Source organism: Lagopus leucura, unplaced genomic scaffold, assembly GCF_019238085.1.
Source record: "Lagopus leucura isolate 7727_CA_CO unplaced genomic scaffold, USGS_WTPT01 Super-Scaffold_100002, whole genome shotgun sequence".
In the NCBI taxonomy this organism is placed as follows: Eukaryota; Metazoa; Chordata; class Aves; order Galliformes; family Phasianidae; genus Lagopus; species Lagopus leucura.
The window spans coordinates 43,957,573-43,973,518 of NW_024962263.1; the positions used below are offsets into that span (position 1 = coordinate 43,957,573).

At 36.3% G+C, this 15,946-nt stretch overlaps 1 protein-coding gene across 2 annotated transcripts in view; it reads right to left on the reverse strand.

The window, feature by feature from the left end:
* SMCHD1 (structural maintenance of chromosomes flexible hinge domain containing 1) overlaps nucleotides 1–15,946 on the reverse strand; it is a 77,291-nt gene that overhangs the window by 17,597 nt on the left and 43,748 nt on the right. For both annotated transcript variants that reach the window (XM_042869453.1, XM_042869454.1), the window contains exons 28-36: nucleotides 15,566–15,684; nucleotides 14,667–14,834; nucleotides 13,437–13,562; nucleotides 10,103–10,182; nucleotides 7,653–7,810; nucleotides 6,009–6,124; nucleotides 4,932–4,993; nucleotides 2,058–2,145; nucleotides 1,626–1,757 (exon numbers count right to left, since the gene is read on the reverse strand). In XM_042869453.1, coding sequence (XP_042725387.1) covers nucleotides 1,626–1,757; nucleotides 2,058–2,145; nucleotides 4,932–4,993; nucleotides 6,009–6,124; nucleotides 7,653–7,810; nucleotides 10,103–10,182; nucleotides 13,437–13,562; nucleotides 14,667–14,834; nucleotides 15,566–15,684 — 1,049 coding nt within the window. The remainder of the gene's footprint in view (nucleotides 1–1,625; nucleotides 1,758–2,057; nucleotides 2,146–4,931; nucleotides 4,994–6,008; nucleotides 6,125–7,652; nucleotides 7,811–10,102; nucleotides 10,183–13,436; nucleotides 13,563–14,666; nucleotides 14,835–15,565; nucleotides 15,685–15,946) is intronic.

Below are 15,946 nucleotides of genomic sequence, written 5' to 3' on the forward strand. Positions count from 1 at the left end.
TCTGCTTGGACAACTAAGCTTCCCAAAAGTCAAAAACTGCTTTGTTGTCTCTGTGTGCATACACACACACACACACCTCTCATTCCATGGGTCCAACTATGGGCTGGGGCTGTCTTTTATTCCTAAGGGAAATGGAGAATATTCTGCAAAAGAGATAATTCTCTTTTGGGTCGCTATAGATTAAAGAGGTCATTGTGAAAGGCAGGTTATTCCTAAATTTGCACACACATACCACATTAACCTGGAACTGTAACTTTCCAGAGCAGGTCTCTTATCAAATACTTAATGCTTAATAAGAGCATTAAATAATGAAGTAGAAGCACAGAATGATTTGGGATTGAAGGAACCTTTGAAGATTACATAGTCCAACCTTCCTACCATGGTCAAGGACAGCTTCCACCAGATCAGAATGTCCAAAGTCCTATCCAGCCTGACCTTGAACACTTCCAGGGACTCAATCCCTCCGTCATTATTAAATAATATAATAAATATATAAATAATAATAAATAATAATAAATAAATAAAAATAAATATAATAAATACTACTAGTCCCACTATGATCATACTGATCTCCACCTGAACACTGAGCCTTATAACCAAAACTCTTTGGATGCTGCTATTCACCAATTTCTTATCCACCAAATAGCCCACCTTCAAAATCCATCTCTCTCCAGTTTAGAGACAAGGATGTGTGGAAACACACCAAAAGCCCTATGGAAGTCCAGGCAGATGACATCAGCTGCTTTTTTGATGTCCACTGTGTCTTCCAACACAGAAGGCCACCAGATTGGCCAGGTGCAATTTGCTCTTTGTGAAGCCATGCTAGCTATCTCAAATAATCTCCCTGTCCGCTGTATGTCTTAACACAGCTTCAGGGAAGATCTGTTCTAAGATTTTCACAGGCATAGAGGTGAGACTGACTAGTTTCCAGGGTCTTTCTTTCTACTCTTTTAAAACATGGGAGCTATGTTTTCTTTTTCCCAGCCACTGGGGACTTCACCCGACTACCATTCTTTTCAAATATGATTGATAGTGGTTTGACAACTACATCAGCCAGTTCCCTCAGGATCCTGGAATGCATCTCAGAGGGTCCCTCAGACTTAAGTATATACAGGTTGACCCAAAGGTCTTGAATCCAATACTCATTCACAGTGGAATTTGCTGTCTCAGTCCCTGCCTTGAGGTTAAAGGGACTAAATAGACTTGAGAGGAGTGGGAAGAGTGACTGCCAGTGAAGACTGAGGCAAAAAACAAACACAGAAACCAAAAGAAGCTTTCTTCATGTCGCTGCCATCAGTTTAAGAATCTTTAATATAATTTAATTTAAATCTTTGAAGCTTTTTTTTAGGTTTGTTTTCAATTATTACAACACGTAGATGTGGCATTTAGGGACATGGCTTAATAGGCACAGTGGTGATGGGTTGGTGGTTAAATTAGATGTTCTAAACAGATCTTTTCCAACACCAGTGATTCTATGATTTAAAATAAAATAAACATTTAATGGATTTAGCCATACTTATTAATATCTTAAAACAGAAGACAGTAGCAATGCTCTGCAGCAAAAACCAACTCATTTTTAGTGGTCATATTTCCCTAATAATGATTTTCTATGAAAGTATAGTTACCATTATGTGGAGGCATAAATTCTTGACCAGTGTACGGCTTGTGACTGTTCGCACATTGGAAACTGCTGGAGTAGCTGGTAAAGAATCAGGTAACAAGCGGACTGGGTCATTAGGTACAACTTCAACTATAATCTATCAGAAAAGAAAGAGGATTAAAATAAAACAAACCAAAATGAAGTCTGATAGAATTCATGGCAATTCACCTGCACACAGCAGTTGCTCAAAAAATACTGAAACAAATGCATGCAAAATTTAGTGACAGTCTTGAAGTATATTTAAGATGTTGTACTAGGTTACAAATTATCAAGTTCTGTTACTCTCCTGAATATCTGCTTAGTTACAGAAATATAATTTTTTTTGCACAGTACCACAGTATTTGATGGTTCTATATTACATGATCTTGGCTACATGTAGTTAATTATACTTCCAAACCTGGTCACTGCTGAGCATGTTTGTCTTATCCATTGCAAAAGTAAACTGGATACTGTAAGTGCCCACTCTCTCTGGAATCACCTTATCCCTAAAGTAATTAAAAAAAAAACAACACAAAACACAAACAAAAGTTGAAGTGGCAAGTAAATAATTCAAATTTTGAGTAGTCTTCCTAACTGGGCAGAATTCTATTAATATATGTAATATACGTATTATACATGCAATATGTTAATAAGTAATACTCCTCCATAATAACTTTCAACAAGAAGGCCACAAAAATTTCTCAAGAACTCTTCTAGAATAAGGTTTTTTGGAAAACTAGATGAGGAAAGTTGCCCCCATGAGTTTACCTCAATCAACTGACAGGATGTTTGTTGTGGCCCCATTATTTAGAAGTCTGTTCTGTTTTCACAATGAATCCAATGAATTCTCATAAAGCTACTGAAATGGAATGCAAAGATATTTATCACAGCAAGTTTTCTCAAAATTCAATCATTTGGCTTGAGTTTATACAATATCTGAGCAGATGATTCCTTCTGCTACACAGAAATTATACGAAGTTGGGTCATCACCAATGGGCAATGTGGAGCATATCTAGAGAGAATCTCTAACATCAAAATATGAAGGAAAGACAGATGCCTGCATTTCTGTGGACAGAAACACAACTTCACCAAGGACAGCCACAGGTAGTAACCTGGATGACTGCTGAAGTCTTCCAATGAACACAATGGACATCAGTGACTTATAAATACTTATAAACCCTTGACGAGATGCAAACAGCTTCTAAACAAGATTCAGACAATGTTCTGAGATTATGACTTGTGATAACGTTGAATTGGCTCAGAATTGGACTCTTCCTTTCAAGATATATTTTATCTGTTTCGTCAGTAACAGCAAGCAATTTGTTTCCTCTGATATTTTTTCAAAAAAGAATAAGGTTCAAGATTCCCAGAAATGTTTAATCTAAAATAAATAAATAATCTAAAAGTTTTAACCTATCTGCAGATTAGGGCATGGTTTTTTTGTACATCATAAAGAGCAAGCACAGTTCTACTTTCTTTTCTACATTTTATCCAGGTTAAGTCTTAAAGTAGCATCTGCCTTGTCAAGACGCATTAACTGCATTACTGAGTTGTAAATAATCTGCTACAGTTCTTGGTGTGGCTGAACATCTAACCAGACATAAGCTTTAAAAAAAGAAGAAATTGCAATTTTGTTATAAAAACTGTACGATTGCATTAGGTGCATCCATGTTACCAATCTAGCATTAAGTAGATGATAACCATCAGTGACTATGCCAAGGACACACAAACAAGAGAGAAACCAGGTGGCAGATAGTGATGTCATTACAGACACTAGCAGCAATGAGTAACACATACTTTCCTAAATGTACTGCTTAATGATTACTTTCTATCGACTGTTAGTTCTTTCAAATCTCTCAGAAAGTCAGAGAGTTTTACTTTTAGACATTTGCAGCCTACTAGGAAACAACAGAGTGATGTCAAGATTTTTCTAATTCCAAAATTCAACTCTGTGCAAGTTAATTTCTATCACGTTCACCTTTTATGTGCTTCCCTTGTGAGAAGCACTATGTAGGCAAACGTGATATGTACTTATTTTCCTGAAGGTACAAATACGCTATACAACGTGTCTTAATAATGCTTTAGTGGTTTCTTATGTTTTAGCTACATCCATTACCAAGTGTGTCTCAGAATAAGCTATGTCACAGAAATGCATCTTACACTTGGTAGAAATCTGCACTGATCCTCGGTTTCTGGAAAAGTTCATTTTGTAACTTTCTACTAGCCACAGAGAAAGCTCTGCTCTCTTAAAAGCAATACTGTACCCTTATTCTGGACTCTTCTTTTGCTACAGCTATCAAACACAGCCTTAAAAGGCTGAGAAATCTTGAATGCCTTTGTCTTAAAGACTGAGATCTTAGTAATAATACCAAATGCCATGCCTGAACAGCTACAACTCCTACTGACACGTACCGCAGTTTGTGCTAGTTGTAAACTCTTACATGGAAGTCTTCATATACAAATAAGTTACATTGGTGAACACCACCTGAGAAGCTAAAAGACTGAATAAATGAAGGTTATATAAATTGCTTTCCCAAACAGTAGATTATTGGCTGAATATAACAAAGGAAATAAAGATGGTGGTAAATCTACATTATGCATCATGCTGAGCCAGAACTTTGGATCTGAGCTCTGTCTAACCTGCTTCCCAGGAAAACAAAGTTCCTCTGCTTTTTTTTTTTTATGGAAGAACAAGGATTAGCTGTGAAACACTGATATCTGCTGCATACACGCGATCCTAAAGACTACATTCTAAAAACAGAAGGGAAATCTAAAATCTGGATACAATAGCGTGAAGCAGCAACCAAGACTACAACTATTCAACTTATCCCAACCACCCATAGCATGCTTGCCAGACACAGATGTATAACGAATGTGGCAACCAGATGCCAGCGTATCATGAACTGCAGTTCTACTGCCTGTCATTTAAGACACTATCTCTGGCTAACTCATGGTTCAAGACTAACAGCTACATAATGTGTTAAATCAATCTGTTTTGCCTAACCTGCAATTCTACAGCAGTTGAACATTGTGCTGAAGAGAATTAAGGAAGGTTACCTGCATTGCTAGCATTTCTCATGTAATGTATTACCTTAGATACCCTGTCATTCTCCTCCCATTAAAACAAGTGTCAAACATATCTTGGGAAGAATACAATTCTCATACTCATCACAACATGCTAATACATTTCATAGCGCTGCATCACACTAAATCTTTAACAAAGTTATTATCAAAAACTACATATTTTGCACAATAAGCTGCATCGGTAATTACAAATTAAGTGCTGCTATACCTGAAATAAAAGAAGCCATCTTCCTTGTCATCCTTTATTTTACTACAGCTAAATGCTGTAACCTGAAAGTGTGCAAAAATGAATAAATGAATAAATGACATTACATACTTGAAAGTACTTTGCTTGTAATATGCTGTCAAGTCTTTATGATTTGAATGTAGGTCACATTGAAAGTAATACCTCCTACTTATTTCCACTGAAACTACAACAGACATAAAAACCACAATAACACTGTTTGATACAGCAAACTCTCAGCTACAAAACACGATTTTTCAACAGTCACCACTATTAGCTATGTGTTTTTGCCACTTATGAGCCTGCATGCTGGTAAACTGGTAAAAATCTGCACCAGTAGATGGTAATCCACTCTCACTGTTGCCACTGCTGAAATGCAGCACTCACTACCTCACTGTGCTCATGTTCACATGTTTGGTCTCTGCAAATGTTCAGCAAGCATCGATAAATGACAACGGATGCAATTTTTTCTGCATGGAGGAATTCAATGACACTCCTTTGCTTCACATGCACTTCCATGTCAGATGCTGCTTTTGTCAGACTGCCCCTCTGCTGCCATTTGTTGCACAGCAATAAAATGTAATGGAATAGTGGCGGGAAGGTTCAGCCTCTACTTCCATACCACCAACATCTGCCTCTGATGACATGGGCCACCATAGTAAAATACGAAGCACTTTTTTGGAGCAGCCCTCATTGCACTGATAGCACACAATAGATCAATGAGACTACCTATAATTTAGATGCTACTTTCATATTCCTAATCTCAGAACTCTTTTTTGCAAACTCAGGGTCTCAACTTTTAATAAGCTCTCTACTACTATTCAGCTTCTGCGGAGTAGGAGCATTTCTGTACTTTCTGTATTACTATAGTGATACTTGAATAGTGCGACAACTTGTAATACAGCAGACCGTTAAACAGTTATGACTGATAAATAATTCTTCTTATTTAAAATCTAGAACAGGATACTGATCTAAGTAAATTATGTGAATATGTCCACTATAAAAATCTTTGTCCTGTGTTAACATTTTGATATCCAATTTGAAAGTGTTTTGATGACTTACATCAGTTGGTATCCTATTTCCGCTGCCCTGTCCTTTCCACATTTTCATAGAAATACGTGCTGGACTAATATTTCTGATAATATTTTCATCTTCAGAAAGAACACTAACCATAAAATCTGCAGAATGAAAGAAGATAACTATTTAGGATTATTTTTATTCAAAATTAAAATGACTAAGCTTGATGAATTTCTAGATCTTGTTTCTACCTAGGGGAGAAAATAAACAAAACCCACATTTCAATTGAAACCCAAGCAACAAAAAATTGAAATGGCATGGAAATCAGTCTGCTCCTTCTCCTGCAATTAGATAACAATCCTTACTTAGGGACAAAAATAACAAAGCACCTGCTTTATTCAACAAGTTCTTAAAAATCCCCTCTAAATTCAAGTCTGCTTTTCCCAGTCTATCACCCTTATTAAAAGCAAGCCAGTTTCTTCTTGCTCTTACAAAAGAACAATCACCAGCTGGTTAAGTAGTTGATTTCTTTCTTCACAACTGCAAATTCATATCTCCCTCTTTTTTCAGAAGCGTTTTAGACACTGAACTACTGGATAAAAAAGGCACAAACCACTACTATTTTTTCCCCATCGACCAGCCACATTGTAATAAAAAGGACTCGGAATAAGAACCTTAATCGGTTTGGTTATTCTTATAACTAATATGACATATTTAGTAGTAGAATATACAGACATATTTAACTCCCCCATTTGCTACTGACTGATTCTACAGTCAAAATAATGGTCTTTTAAAATCCCAATCAAAATAATTTAGCTTTTCCTATAAACTCCACAGAAAGTTAAGTGGCCTAAAAGAAGAGCAGTATAAGACAGAAGAAAGCAACCATTCTAGTTGTAAATGCTGAGCACTTTGACACGAGAACTACAGGTAGCTTTCAAGCATATAATTGAAGCTGCACTGATTAAACTTCACAGATTGAAGAAGGATTGTGCTTTGATGTGTATAACCAAGTCAAGCATGATTACAGCTGTACCTGAGTTCACCAGTAAATTCAATAATTAGGATGCTAATTAAATATGAGATTGTTAATAAGGAATTTAATCTGTTTTTTTAACCAAAATTTAATATCACGTTTACAATTTTAACTCCTGAAGAAGTCGTCTATTCGTCTTCTTCTCTCAAAACATGGTTGACTTAAACTGCACATACTACACCTGAAAACATGTTTTATGTATTAGTTACTTCTCTATTATTCTTAAATCTTTAAGTACTACAAACTCAGTGATGTCTGAAAAAGCACACTCTTCCATGTTGTCCATGGCTCTCTCAAGTTAGCTTCCATTTCCACTGTACCATTGGAAGACATGAAGAAGTATGACAGCTGCTTTTATTCCCATGCTTCTCATCTTTTAGCTGTCTCATGAAAGCAGCCAACTTAGTCTTCCATTCCTTTAACTGTGTAGAATGGAAGTACTGGCTTTATTTATAAAATTGCACATAAGAATACCTCTACAGTGAGCAGAACTAGTACACGAGTATCCGTCTGTAATAGTTCTTTGGCCCTGACCTGGTCAGGGTCAGTAATGTGGAAGGCAATGCGACATCTGCTTACATGGAAAAATAGTGGTAGCTAGAGACCTGAACTCCTTGGAAGACTGGCTTCTATCAAAGAATCCTTATACTTACCGGGAAAGGTGCCTCCTGCTGGAAAAGAAGCATTTTTGTCATATTTAACATTCAAGCGGATAGGCTTGTCAGGATCAGGAAGGACATTAAATGTAATAACAGGACACTCTAATGCAATCTTGTTGTATGAAGCTCTAAGCTGTAAAGTGTGCTCTCCCCTGAAATATAAAGAAATCATAAAAACAGTTGTAAAATCTCTTTTGAAAAGACAACTATCAACATACCTCAAATCTGAATCACGTACATGAAAGCATAAGAAACAAAATCTTAAGAGAACTTCAAGATATCAGTAGTAAAGGGGAGAAAAAACAGAAGGGTTAAGATGAAATTAGAAACATATGAATGAAGTAAAATCATGGTTTTAAGATACTCTTATGATAGCTTATTAAATTTAATTTTTAATATTTCATTAGCTTGATCCTTTCATTGTCTATCTGTAAGATGTTAGCAAGTGCAGCTGCTGTAAGTTGTGAAAGACAGTATGATAGAAAGCAAGCTAAACTAGTTAAAATGCTGTCTAAGGAACAATCTGCTTTGACAGTTTCCAAAGAGAGAATGTGTTAAACACACATTTAGCACTGCTAGCACATAATGACTTCGCTGCTATATAATAACTGCATGCTGGCTGTATTCCCCAGCCACTTTTGGTTGTGCTAAGAAGGTAGGATGCCGCCAATGAACACAGTGGTTTCTAGCAGCCAGTAATATACTGATAACTAATTTACCATCCACCAAGTTCTGAACTTTACAAACACAGTTTGTAATACTGTTACGGATTAACTCCTGCAGGTACGAATGCAAAAATATTAATTAGCGTAAAATACTTCAGAAGAAAAAGCACTTAGTGCTAGCTTTTAAGCTATCGAAAGCCAATCTGGTCTTGTAAGTAAAGCTCTTATGAGCTAAGCATGACCAACTTTTAATCAGTATTTCTCTTCAGGAAATTAAGTACTTGTAACAAAACACTCAACACACCTTTCCCATAAAACTTTTCTACAGTAGGCACTCGATTAACTTCTTCCTGGTCCCTGTCAGCCAGTAAAGAATCTTCCAATCTTTTATTGGTGATATTTTACATTTTTAAAATGGAAATACTGTCTAAAATTACTCAAAACTATTTAGATCTGTGTCTTATATAAGCATGTCTCCCCAGGAAAGTGGTCACGCCATTGATTCTGCCAGAATTCAAGAAACACCTCAACAACTCTCTCAGTCATATAGTATGATTTTTGGGTAGTCCTTTCTGTAGAGTTGCACTTGATGATCCTTATGGGTCGTTTCCAACATGGAATATTCTATGATTCTATGCCTACTAATTTCTGATCTTTAGCATTCACTAAGAAAAAAGGAAACAAGTAAACAAAAAAATAGCTTTCAACTCATTTTCCAAAGAAAACAAAGTTTAGGCTGTTCCATCTAAATATATTTCCAGTTGAGACAGGCCAGTTGATTCAAAAGTTAAAAGAGAGACCGAAATCGTAAAAGGCCAGGAGTATGTAAAAAAGCTGTATTACTACAATTGAGGAAATGGAAATGCAGAACACAAATCATTCACCTACAGCTTTCTAGAAAATAGTAAGTGGGTAGAAGAAAGAGTCCCTAGTCATTTTCTTCTTTATGGGAAGAACAATGTTTCTGTTCGCTATATGGGTCCACTCCACAAAAAAATAAAAATTACACATAACCCCCAAACTAGCCATAGGTTGTGTTGAATCATGCTATAGCAGCTTAAGTTGCTCAAGTAAGATGCAGGAAAAAAAACCTCTAGTGTTATCAAGCAAGCCTCAGGGTTCCAGAAGGTGAGTAGCAGATCTATAAGCATGAGGGGAATAAAGGAATAAAGAATTATAAAGTCAGACAGGACATGTGCGTGTAAAGTGCATCCAGACAGACATGAAGAAGCAAAAGATAGAGGACACAAACCTGCAGGAAATGAGACTTCATTATTTCTACTGAAAAGAAAATATTTTTTGTTTTCTGTTTTTCCTCACTGTAATTCAGACAATTTACCTAATTTTTTAAACACCGGTTAGCACCTAGAAATGGAGTTTCAATACTCCTAAAACATGTTCCTATTTTAAAAGCATGATGTTTAGTTCTGGTCACTCAAAGGCTGTAAACTTGAAATGTTTTAAAGGATTTACACATACACTGGGTACTGCTTGGCAATTATAAGCTGTGTTTTACCATGCCGAGAAAACCTAGACTTCAGAAGATTATAGAGCAGCAGCTTCTCAGAAGAAGAAAGAAGATGCCATCCATTTTTACCTAGCTAAGCATTTAATTTCTTAAAGCTCACTAAGTGGCTTTTAACCAGCATCTAAATAATAAATGCCTGCCCTTATCTCTAGACCATTTCCTAGTAGGTGCAATATGAAATGCGCAGCTTAAATATATCTAGCAAGCGACATTTCAGAATTCAGTTTTTTCACATAATTTTCACTACTTACCTAGGTGCATGAATACTAATAACTCCCAGGTTAGCCCTACCATTGTCATCTGTTCTATGTTGGTGGTTTGAAGGAACAATCTGTCAAAAAAAATATTTTTTATTCTTTCAGTGACACAGAAGTACTATCAAGTCTTAGAATAAAGTGTATATCTCATTTGCCTACGTACTATTTTTCCGTGCGAATAAAGGTTGCTTTGAATTTTTGCACTCTAAATTAGGGAAAGATACACTGTCATGAATATGGCATTAAGATGCTTCAGAATTTTCTCTGTCAGTTTTTGAAGACATTCACTTTACCTGAACGAGGATATTTTTGTTTATTAATAGGTTTAAATATTTAATAGACGTTATTTCTTTAACTACTATTAATACTATCATGTCATCCATAATACATATTAATATGAGTATGTTTTCAGATTCTAAAACCTTCTACTAATTGTTTACTTCCTTTCAGTGTTTTTCCAGTCTGCACGGAGGTTCCTGGGTAGCAAAAATTAAAGAATGATTAAACTTCAGTAAAAACAACAAAAGCATCTCTAGCTCTCCTTCCTTTTCCCCATTCTAGTCAAACTGTCAAAAGAAGTAAGATTGCTAGGCAACTTACAAGTGTTACAAGTTATGAATTATGATACCTCACTAATCAATATTCTACGACAAACAAAAGCTAATCTCTACACCAAAACAAATGGCATTTAACCAAACACTAATAAGTGACTTTTTGTCAGCACTGTTTTAGCACAAAACAAATGCCTTACACATTTCCTGTTTGCCTAGTACTTTCATCACGTTTGGCTCTAATTTCTTTGAAGTCAATGGAAATTCTGCCACTGACTTACAGGAGTTCTGGCTGAATCCCATGGTTATAAAATAACTCCCCATTACTCACTGGTGTTCTTCAAGATGCATGATCAGCATGCTCCCTGTCTTTGCCACACTCACTCCCCTCGCACTGAAAGTGAAATCTTACGATTGACAGTACCACTAAGTCACACTTGTCCTTGCAAATTTAACAGCAGAGAAGCTATCACTGTACTTTCCTATGAACCAGAGAATCTGGAAACTATGGATGCCAGGATTGCAGATTCATAAAATCTATCCTCTCAGAGAAACAGGTGGTAAATTTTAGATAGTATTAACACATTCCTAACAGTATGGAGAAGCTATTTCTTCTGAAAATGGGCATGTGCACTGTCTTAGCCTTACCTAAGAAATGCCTTGTCAGTGTATCAGAAGAACCTCAGATAGCAGCTTTAAAGTTTAGAGGACGGCATAGGAAGCCATGGACACACTCTGAGCTCTTGTGTAATGAATTCCTCTCTAAAGAGGGAAATCAATTTTTTTACATTGATGACATAACACAACAAAATCATGCAAAAGTTTGTCGTTGAACAGTATTTGGCATTAAATTGTCTTCCCTTTGTTATTTCAGCATAAACTTTGGAAGACTAAATGTCTAGTTGTATGCATGAAAATAAAATACTTGGAATAGGTGAAGTGGGCAATCCTCTTGCAAAATTGTTTTCTTTCCTAAATCTCACACCAGTAATTTACATGAACGAAATTACTAAAGGAAAAAAAAAGAAAAAAGTAAGTGAAGTAAGTGTTGATTGATAATGGATTAGCTATGGAAGCATGAATTTTTCCTACCGCGTCATCACAGAAATGCAATGGCAAAAAACGTGTACTTAATGGTTCAAATGGAAGGTAAAACTGTAAATATAGTTTGATTTCCTAGAGACACTAAGAAAATTGTCAGTCATTTCATATACTCTTTTGAAGACTATACTCAGTTTAGCAAAATCATTTTATATTTGACATTGCTGCACATCACAGAAACAAGTGCTTTGCACATTTCCACTACTGGGTTGCACACAGGAGTGCAGAGATTTTACTGCTGATCCACACTCATTTAGTTTCGTACCCATAGCACAAAGAATGGAGTACAGAAAATGCATGCTGCAACCACACACTACCAAGTTTACAAGACTTAGAGGACAAGTCGTGAAATGTAAGAGGACAACTTATCTGAGAATTTAAGTTCGCAGAAGCTTTTCATAACCTTGGGGAAACTGTGCATACACACTGTTTGAAATGCCAGGGCAAGAGAGTTCTCCTGCAACATACGGTAGGGCATCTGCTTTTGCAAGGGCATTAGATTTTATGATTCCCAGAGGTCCCTTCCAACACCTACAATTCCGTGTCTCTCTAAAGACATTCGTCAAGATAATCATGAATACTGATCTAATGTTTGCTTAGCAAATAAGCAGGTAGTTGCTCCACTAACGTATGACAGTATCACTCAGAAATCATTCCACTGTTGCTGAACTCAAGGAGTGTAGACGAAGGGCATGCAGACTTTTGAAGGCATGTTGCCAGTCTTCCTTGGAAGAGGGCATAACGTTTGAAAATACAGCATACCACCACAAAGTCTCTTTGATTAGGCACTGCCATCACAGAGCATTACTGTCAAGTTTGTATGTCCTCTCAAGAACAATGTAATCAGAAGCTTCACAGAGCTGCAGCTGCCTTCATAAACACACTTGCGGGGGGGGCAAGCTAAAAAAAATTCTAAACTATAAGCAAAGCTTCTAGGGTAAGAGACAGAATGAAAACCAAGATGTAAAGAAGTGTCCTGAATAATAATAAGCAATATAATTAGAAAAAAAGAAAACATTTAAGACGAGTAATAGTAATATAGCTGAACTGAGGAAAACGTTCATGAATTATGAATTCTATCAAACTCCTTTCTTGGTATAGGCCAATATGCGTGCCACCTGATGCTCACAGAAAGGGGAGTAACTGCTTCATTCTGGGTTAGATAATGCACTCTCACTGTTTTAGATTGGCCAATGCTCTTCTCACGGATAATCAAGTGAGAAGCAGACCAGCTAATTAGTTTATGCAGAGACCACCAGCCATACATTCAGGAACCACAATCAAAAGAACCACAGATAAGAATGATTTGGTTGCCACTTTGAAAGACGTCATGATTTTTATTCATTAAGTCACCTCAGATAAAGTGGGGGATGCACACAGAATTTGCAGAAAGGTTGAACAGAAGAATAGGAAAGTACACTGATGACACCTGGATACCAGACTACAGCAATTTTGTTATGCTTGTGATTGTTACGATAAAAGGGAGCTGAGGAATCTGTCCTGGGAGCTATTTACATTGTTCACTGAAATTACTATCACATGAGATTAATTATTCTTCTGCATCCTTACATTATTTGTTTTTTTTCCAAAAATGTCTTAACAATGAAGAAGAAATTGTAGAAAATACCAATCTGTGTTACATGAACAAAATTTCACAAAGTAAGACCTATGCTTACCTTTAGGTTGCTACTCTTTGTAAGGCTGATTTTGACATTAGGTTCAGGAGATGGATTTCCCCACTGATCACACAGCTGCACAATAAGGGGCTTCAGCAACTCTCTACCATTAATCACTGCAACAGGCTGGAAGATAGACAAAGGCATTATTCTGTTCTGTTTCAGATATATCAGACATTCACAGCACATCAAGAACACCCAAAACAATAGCGTGTGCCTTTTTCATACTCTTTGCCTCCTGTAACAGATAGGTCATGCCACAATTGTAGAACTTCTTGAAGCCCTTTCTAGAATTCCCCCATTTGCATTCTTGTCATTATCAGATGCATGTCTTGATTGAATTTAACATGTCACTCATGTTGACACAACTCAAAGGAAAGACATGCTCCTGAAGAGGCTTATGCACACTTTCCTACTTGCAAAAGGAGCAAATGGCTGATAACTTCTTGTATTTTGATTGACCTCGGCAGCTTCTTAGAGTAAAAACAGTTACAGCATTCCCTTTGGTTTTCCATTTTCTTCAGTAGTTTCCTTCTCCATTTTCCCAACACTTCAACCTTTGCACCTGCTGCTGCTCACCTATTTTACTTCCTGCTGCAACTTCAGCATTATAACTTAAATAAACAAATAAAGGGTAGTTCAAAAAATTCCCATCTGACAAAGTACAGTAGTCCACTTTCTGACTGTAAACACAAAAAAATTCTAAGTAAATTTGAGGTTGTTGTCCTACATCTAATAGTAACAAGTAAAGGAAGATGAGCTGTCAACCATTATTAAAGACAGCATCTTTGGCAAACAGTAGATCCAGCCTGCAGCAAAACTGCTGCACCAAAGAAAACATTACATAGAAAGGTGAACAGGACAGGAAAAACAATATAAGACATAATTAAGGAATACAGTGTTATGAACAGATACGTTAGTTAGTTCACCCTAAAGTAAATGTAATTTTAAAAGGTAATGTGTTTAATTGGCTATTGTTTGATAAATTCTTTGTATTTACCGTCCCATTAAGACATGCTTACACAACTGGCTTGCAAAATAATTTTGCTTGTGTTAGACAGTCATGAACAAAATACAAAAAAGTATCTCTACAGCTGTCATATTCTGACAGTCTTCGGAAGTATCATATCAACAAGTCAGTGTTTTCATCTTTGCATCTGTAAATAAGACTTGCTTATCAGTCACGTCTTTAACCCCTCACCCCACCAAGACAAAAACTGATTGATTTACCTTTTCTAACTCTGGCCAATCCACAATTTGCAATTTAGCAGGTGATCCTGCAGTTAAATTTACTCTGAGAAAATCAGAAAATTCACGCCAAGCAAAGCACAGTTCCTTGCTTCCAAGTGCACAAGGTTTAAATCGAATGCCTTTGACTCTCATTGTAAATGTACTTTCCTATTGAGAAATAAAAATAAAATTTTATCAAGAACAGAAAAAGGGAAGTATATTTTTTTCATTCCTTTTCCTACTGTATTTTAATATTTATGCATACTAGACACTATCTGCTGTTTCTAACTAAAAATTAAATTAGAGTAAAATTTGTATTTAAGTGGACTTCTTAGGTCAGAAATTATAATTTTCAAACTCAAGCATTTCTCAGGGGCCTGCTTTTCAATGCAAAAATTATGTATAATTCAGTTATATTTAGCATTTTAAAAGGTACAGAGAACATTTTAAATTCAGCTATGGCAGAGAATATAGTTAATTCTTCAAAGGATTGTAAAATCAATTAAGCCACCATTTAAAAAAAAAAAAAACAACAAAACAACAACAACAAAAATACCAAACAACAAAACTTACATAACCACCAACAAAAAAAGCCACAAAAGACTACAAAGAAGAAAAGGTATAAAACAATGGACTGGAAACAAAAGCAAACCTAACTCCAGCTTTAAGTGACCTGATTATCATGTTGTATAGCTGCAAGAGTGATAAGGTTTTTAACACATGCCACTCCGTTCCTTAGAATGGGATCATAAAAATTTAATATTATCTTTATAATGCTTACCACATAGCATTTAATTTCACTGTCTCTACACAATTTTGGTGCAATTCTGACAGAAAGAATTAAGAGAAATTACCTCACATAGGCTGTACAGAAATAAATTATGTAGTATCTTACTTACCTGCCAAGTTATTTGCAAATTTGATTTATCAAGTCCAGGCCCTGCAACTCCTAGGTAACCTGTACATGCAGATGTCACTGTTTGAACCTGATTTCCATACTGATCTGTGATCATTACATCTATTAAAAAGAGCATAATTTATTACAACTTTGGCAGCTGCTTTAATGAAACACTATGCAACATACAGAATGTAAATGTACACAATGCACACATGTAATACATAGAAAACTTACATGACCATCACAGACTCACAGAACGGCAGAGGTGGGCAGGGCTCTCCGGCCCAACCTGTGCCCTAGTAGGGCCACCCAGAGCAGAGTGCTCGGGCCCATGGCCAGGTGGCTTCTGAAGATTTTCAAGGTGGAGATGCCACAGTTTCTG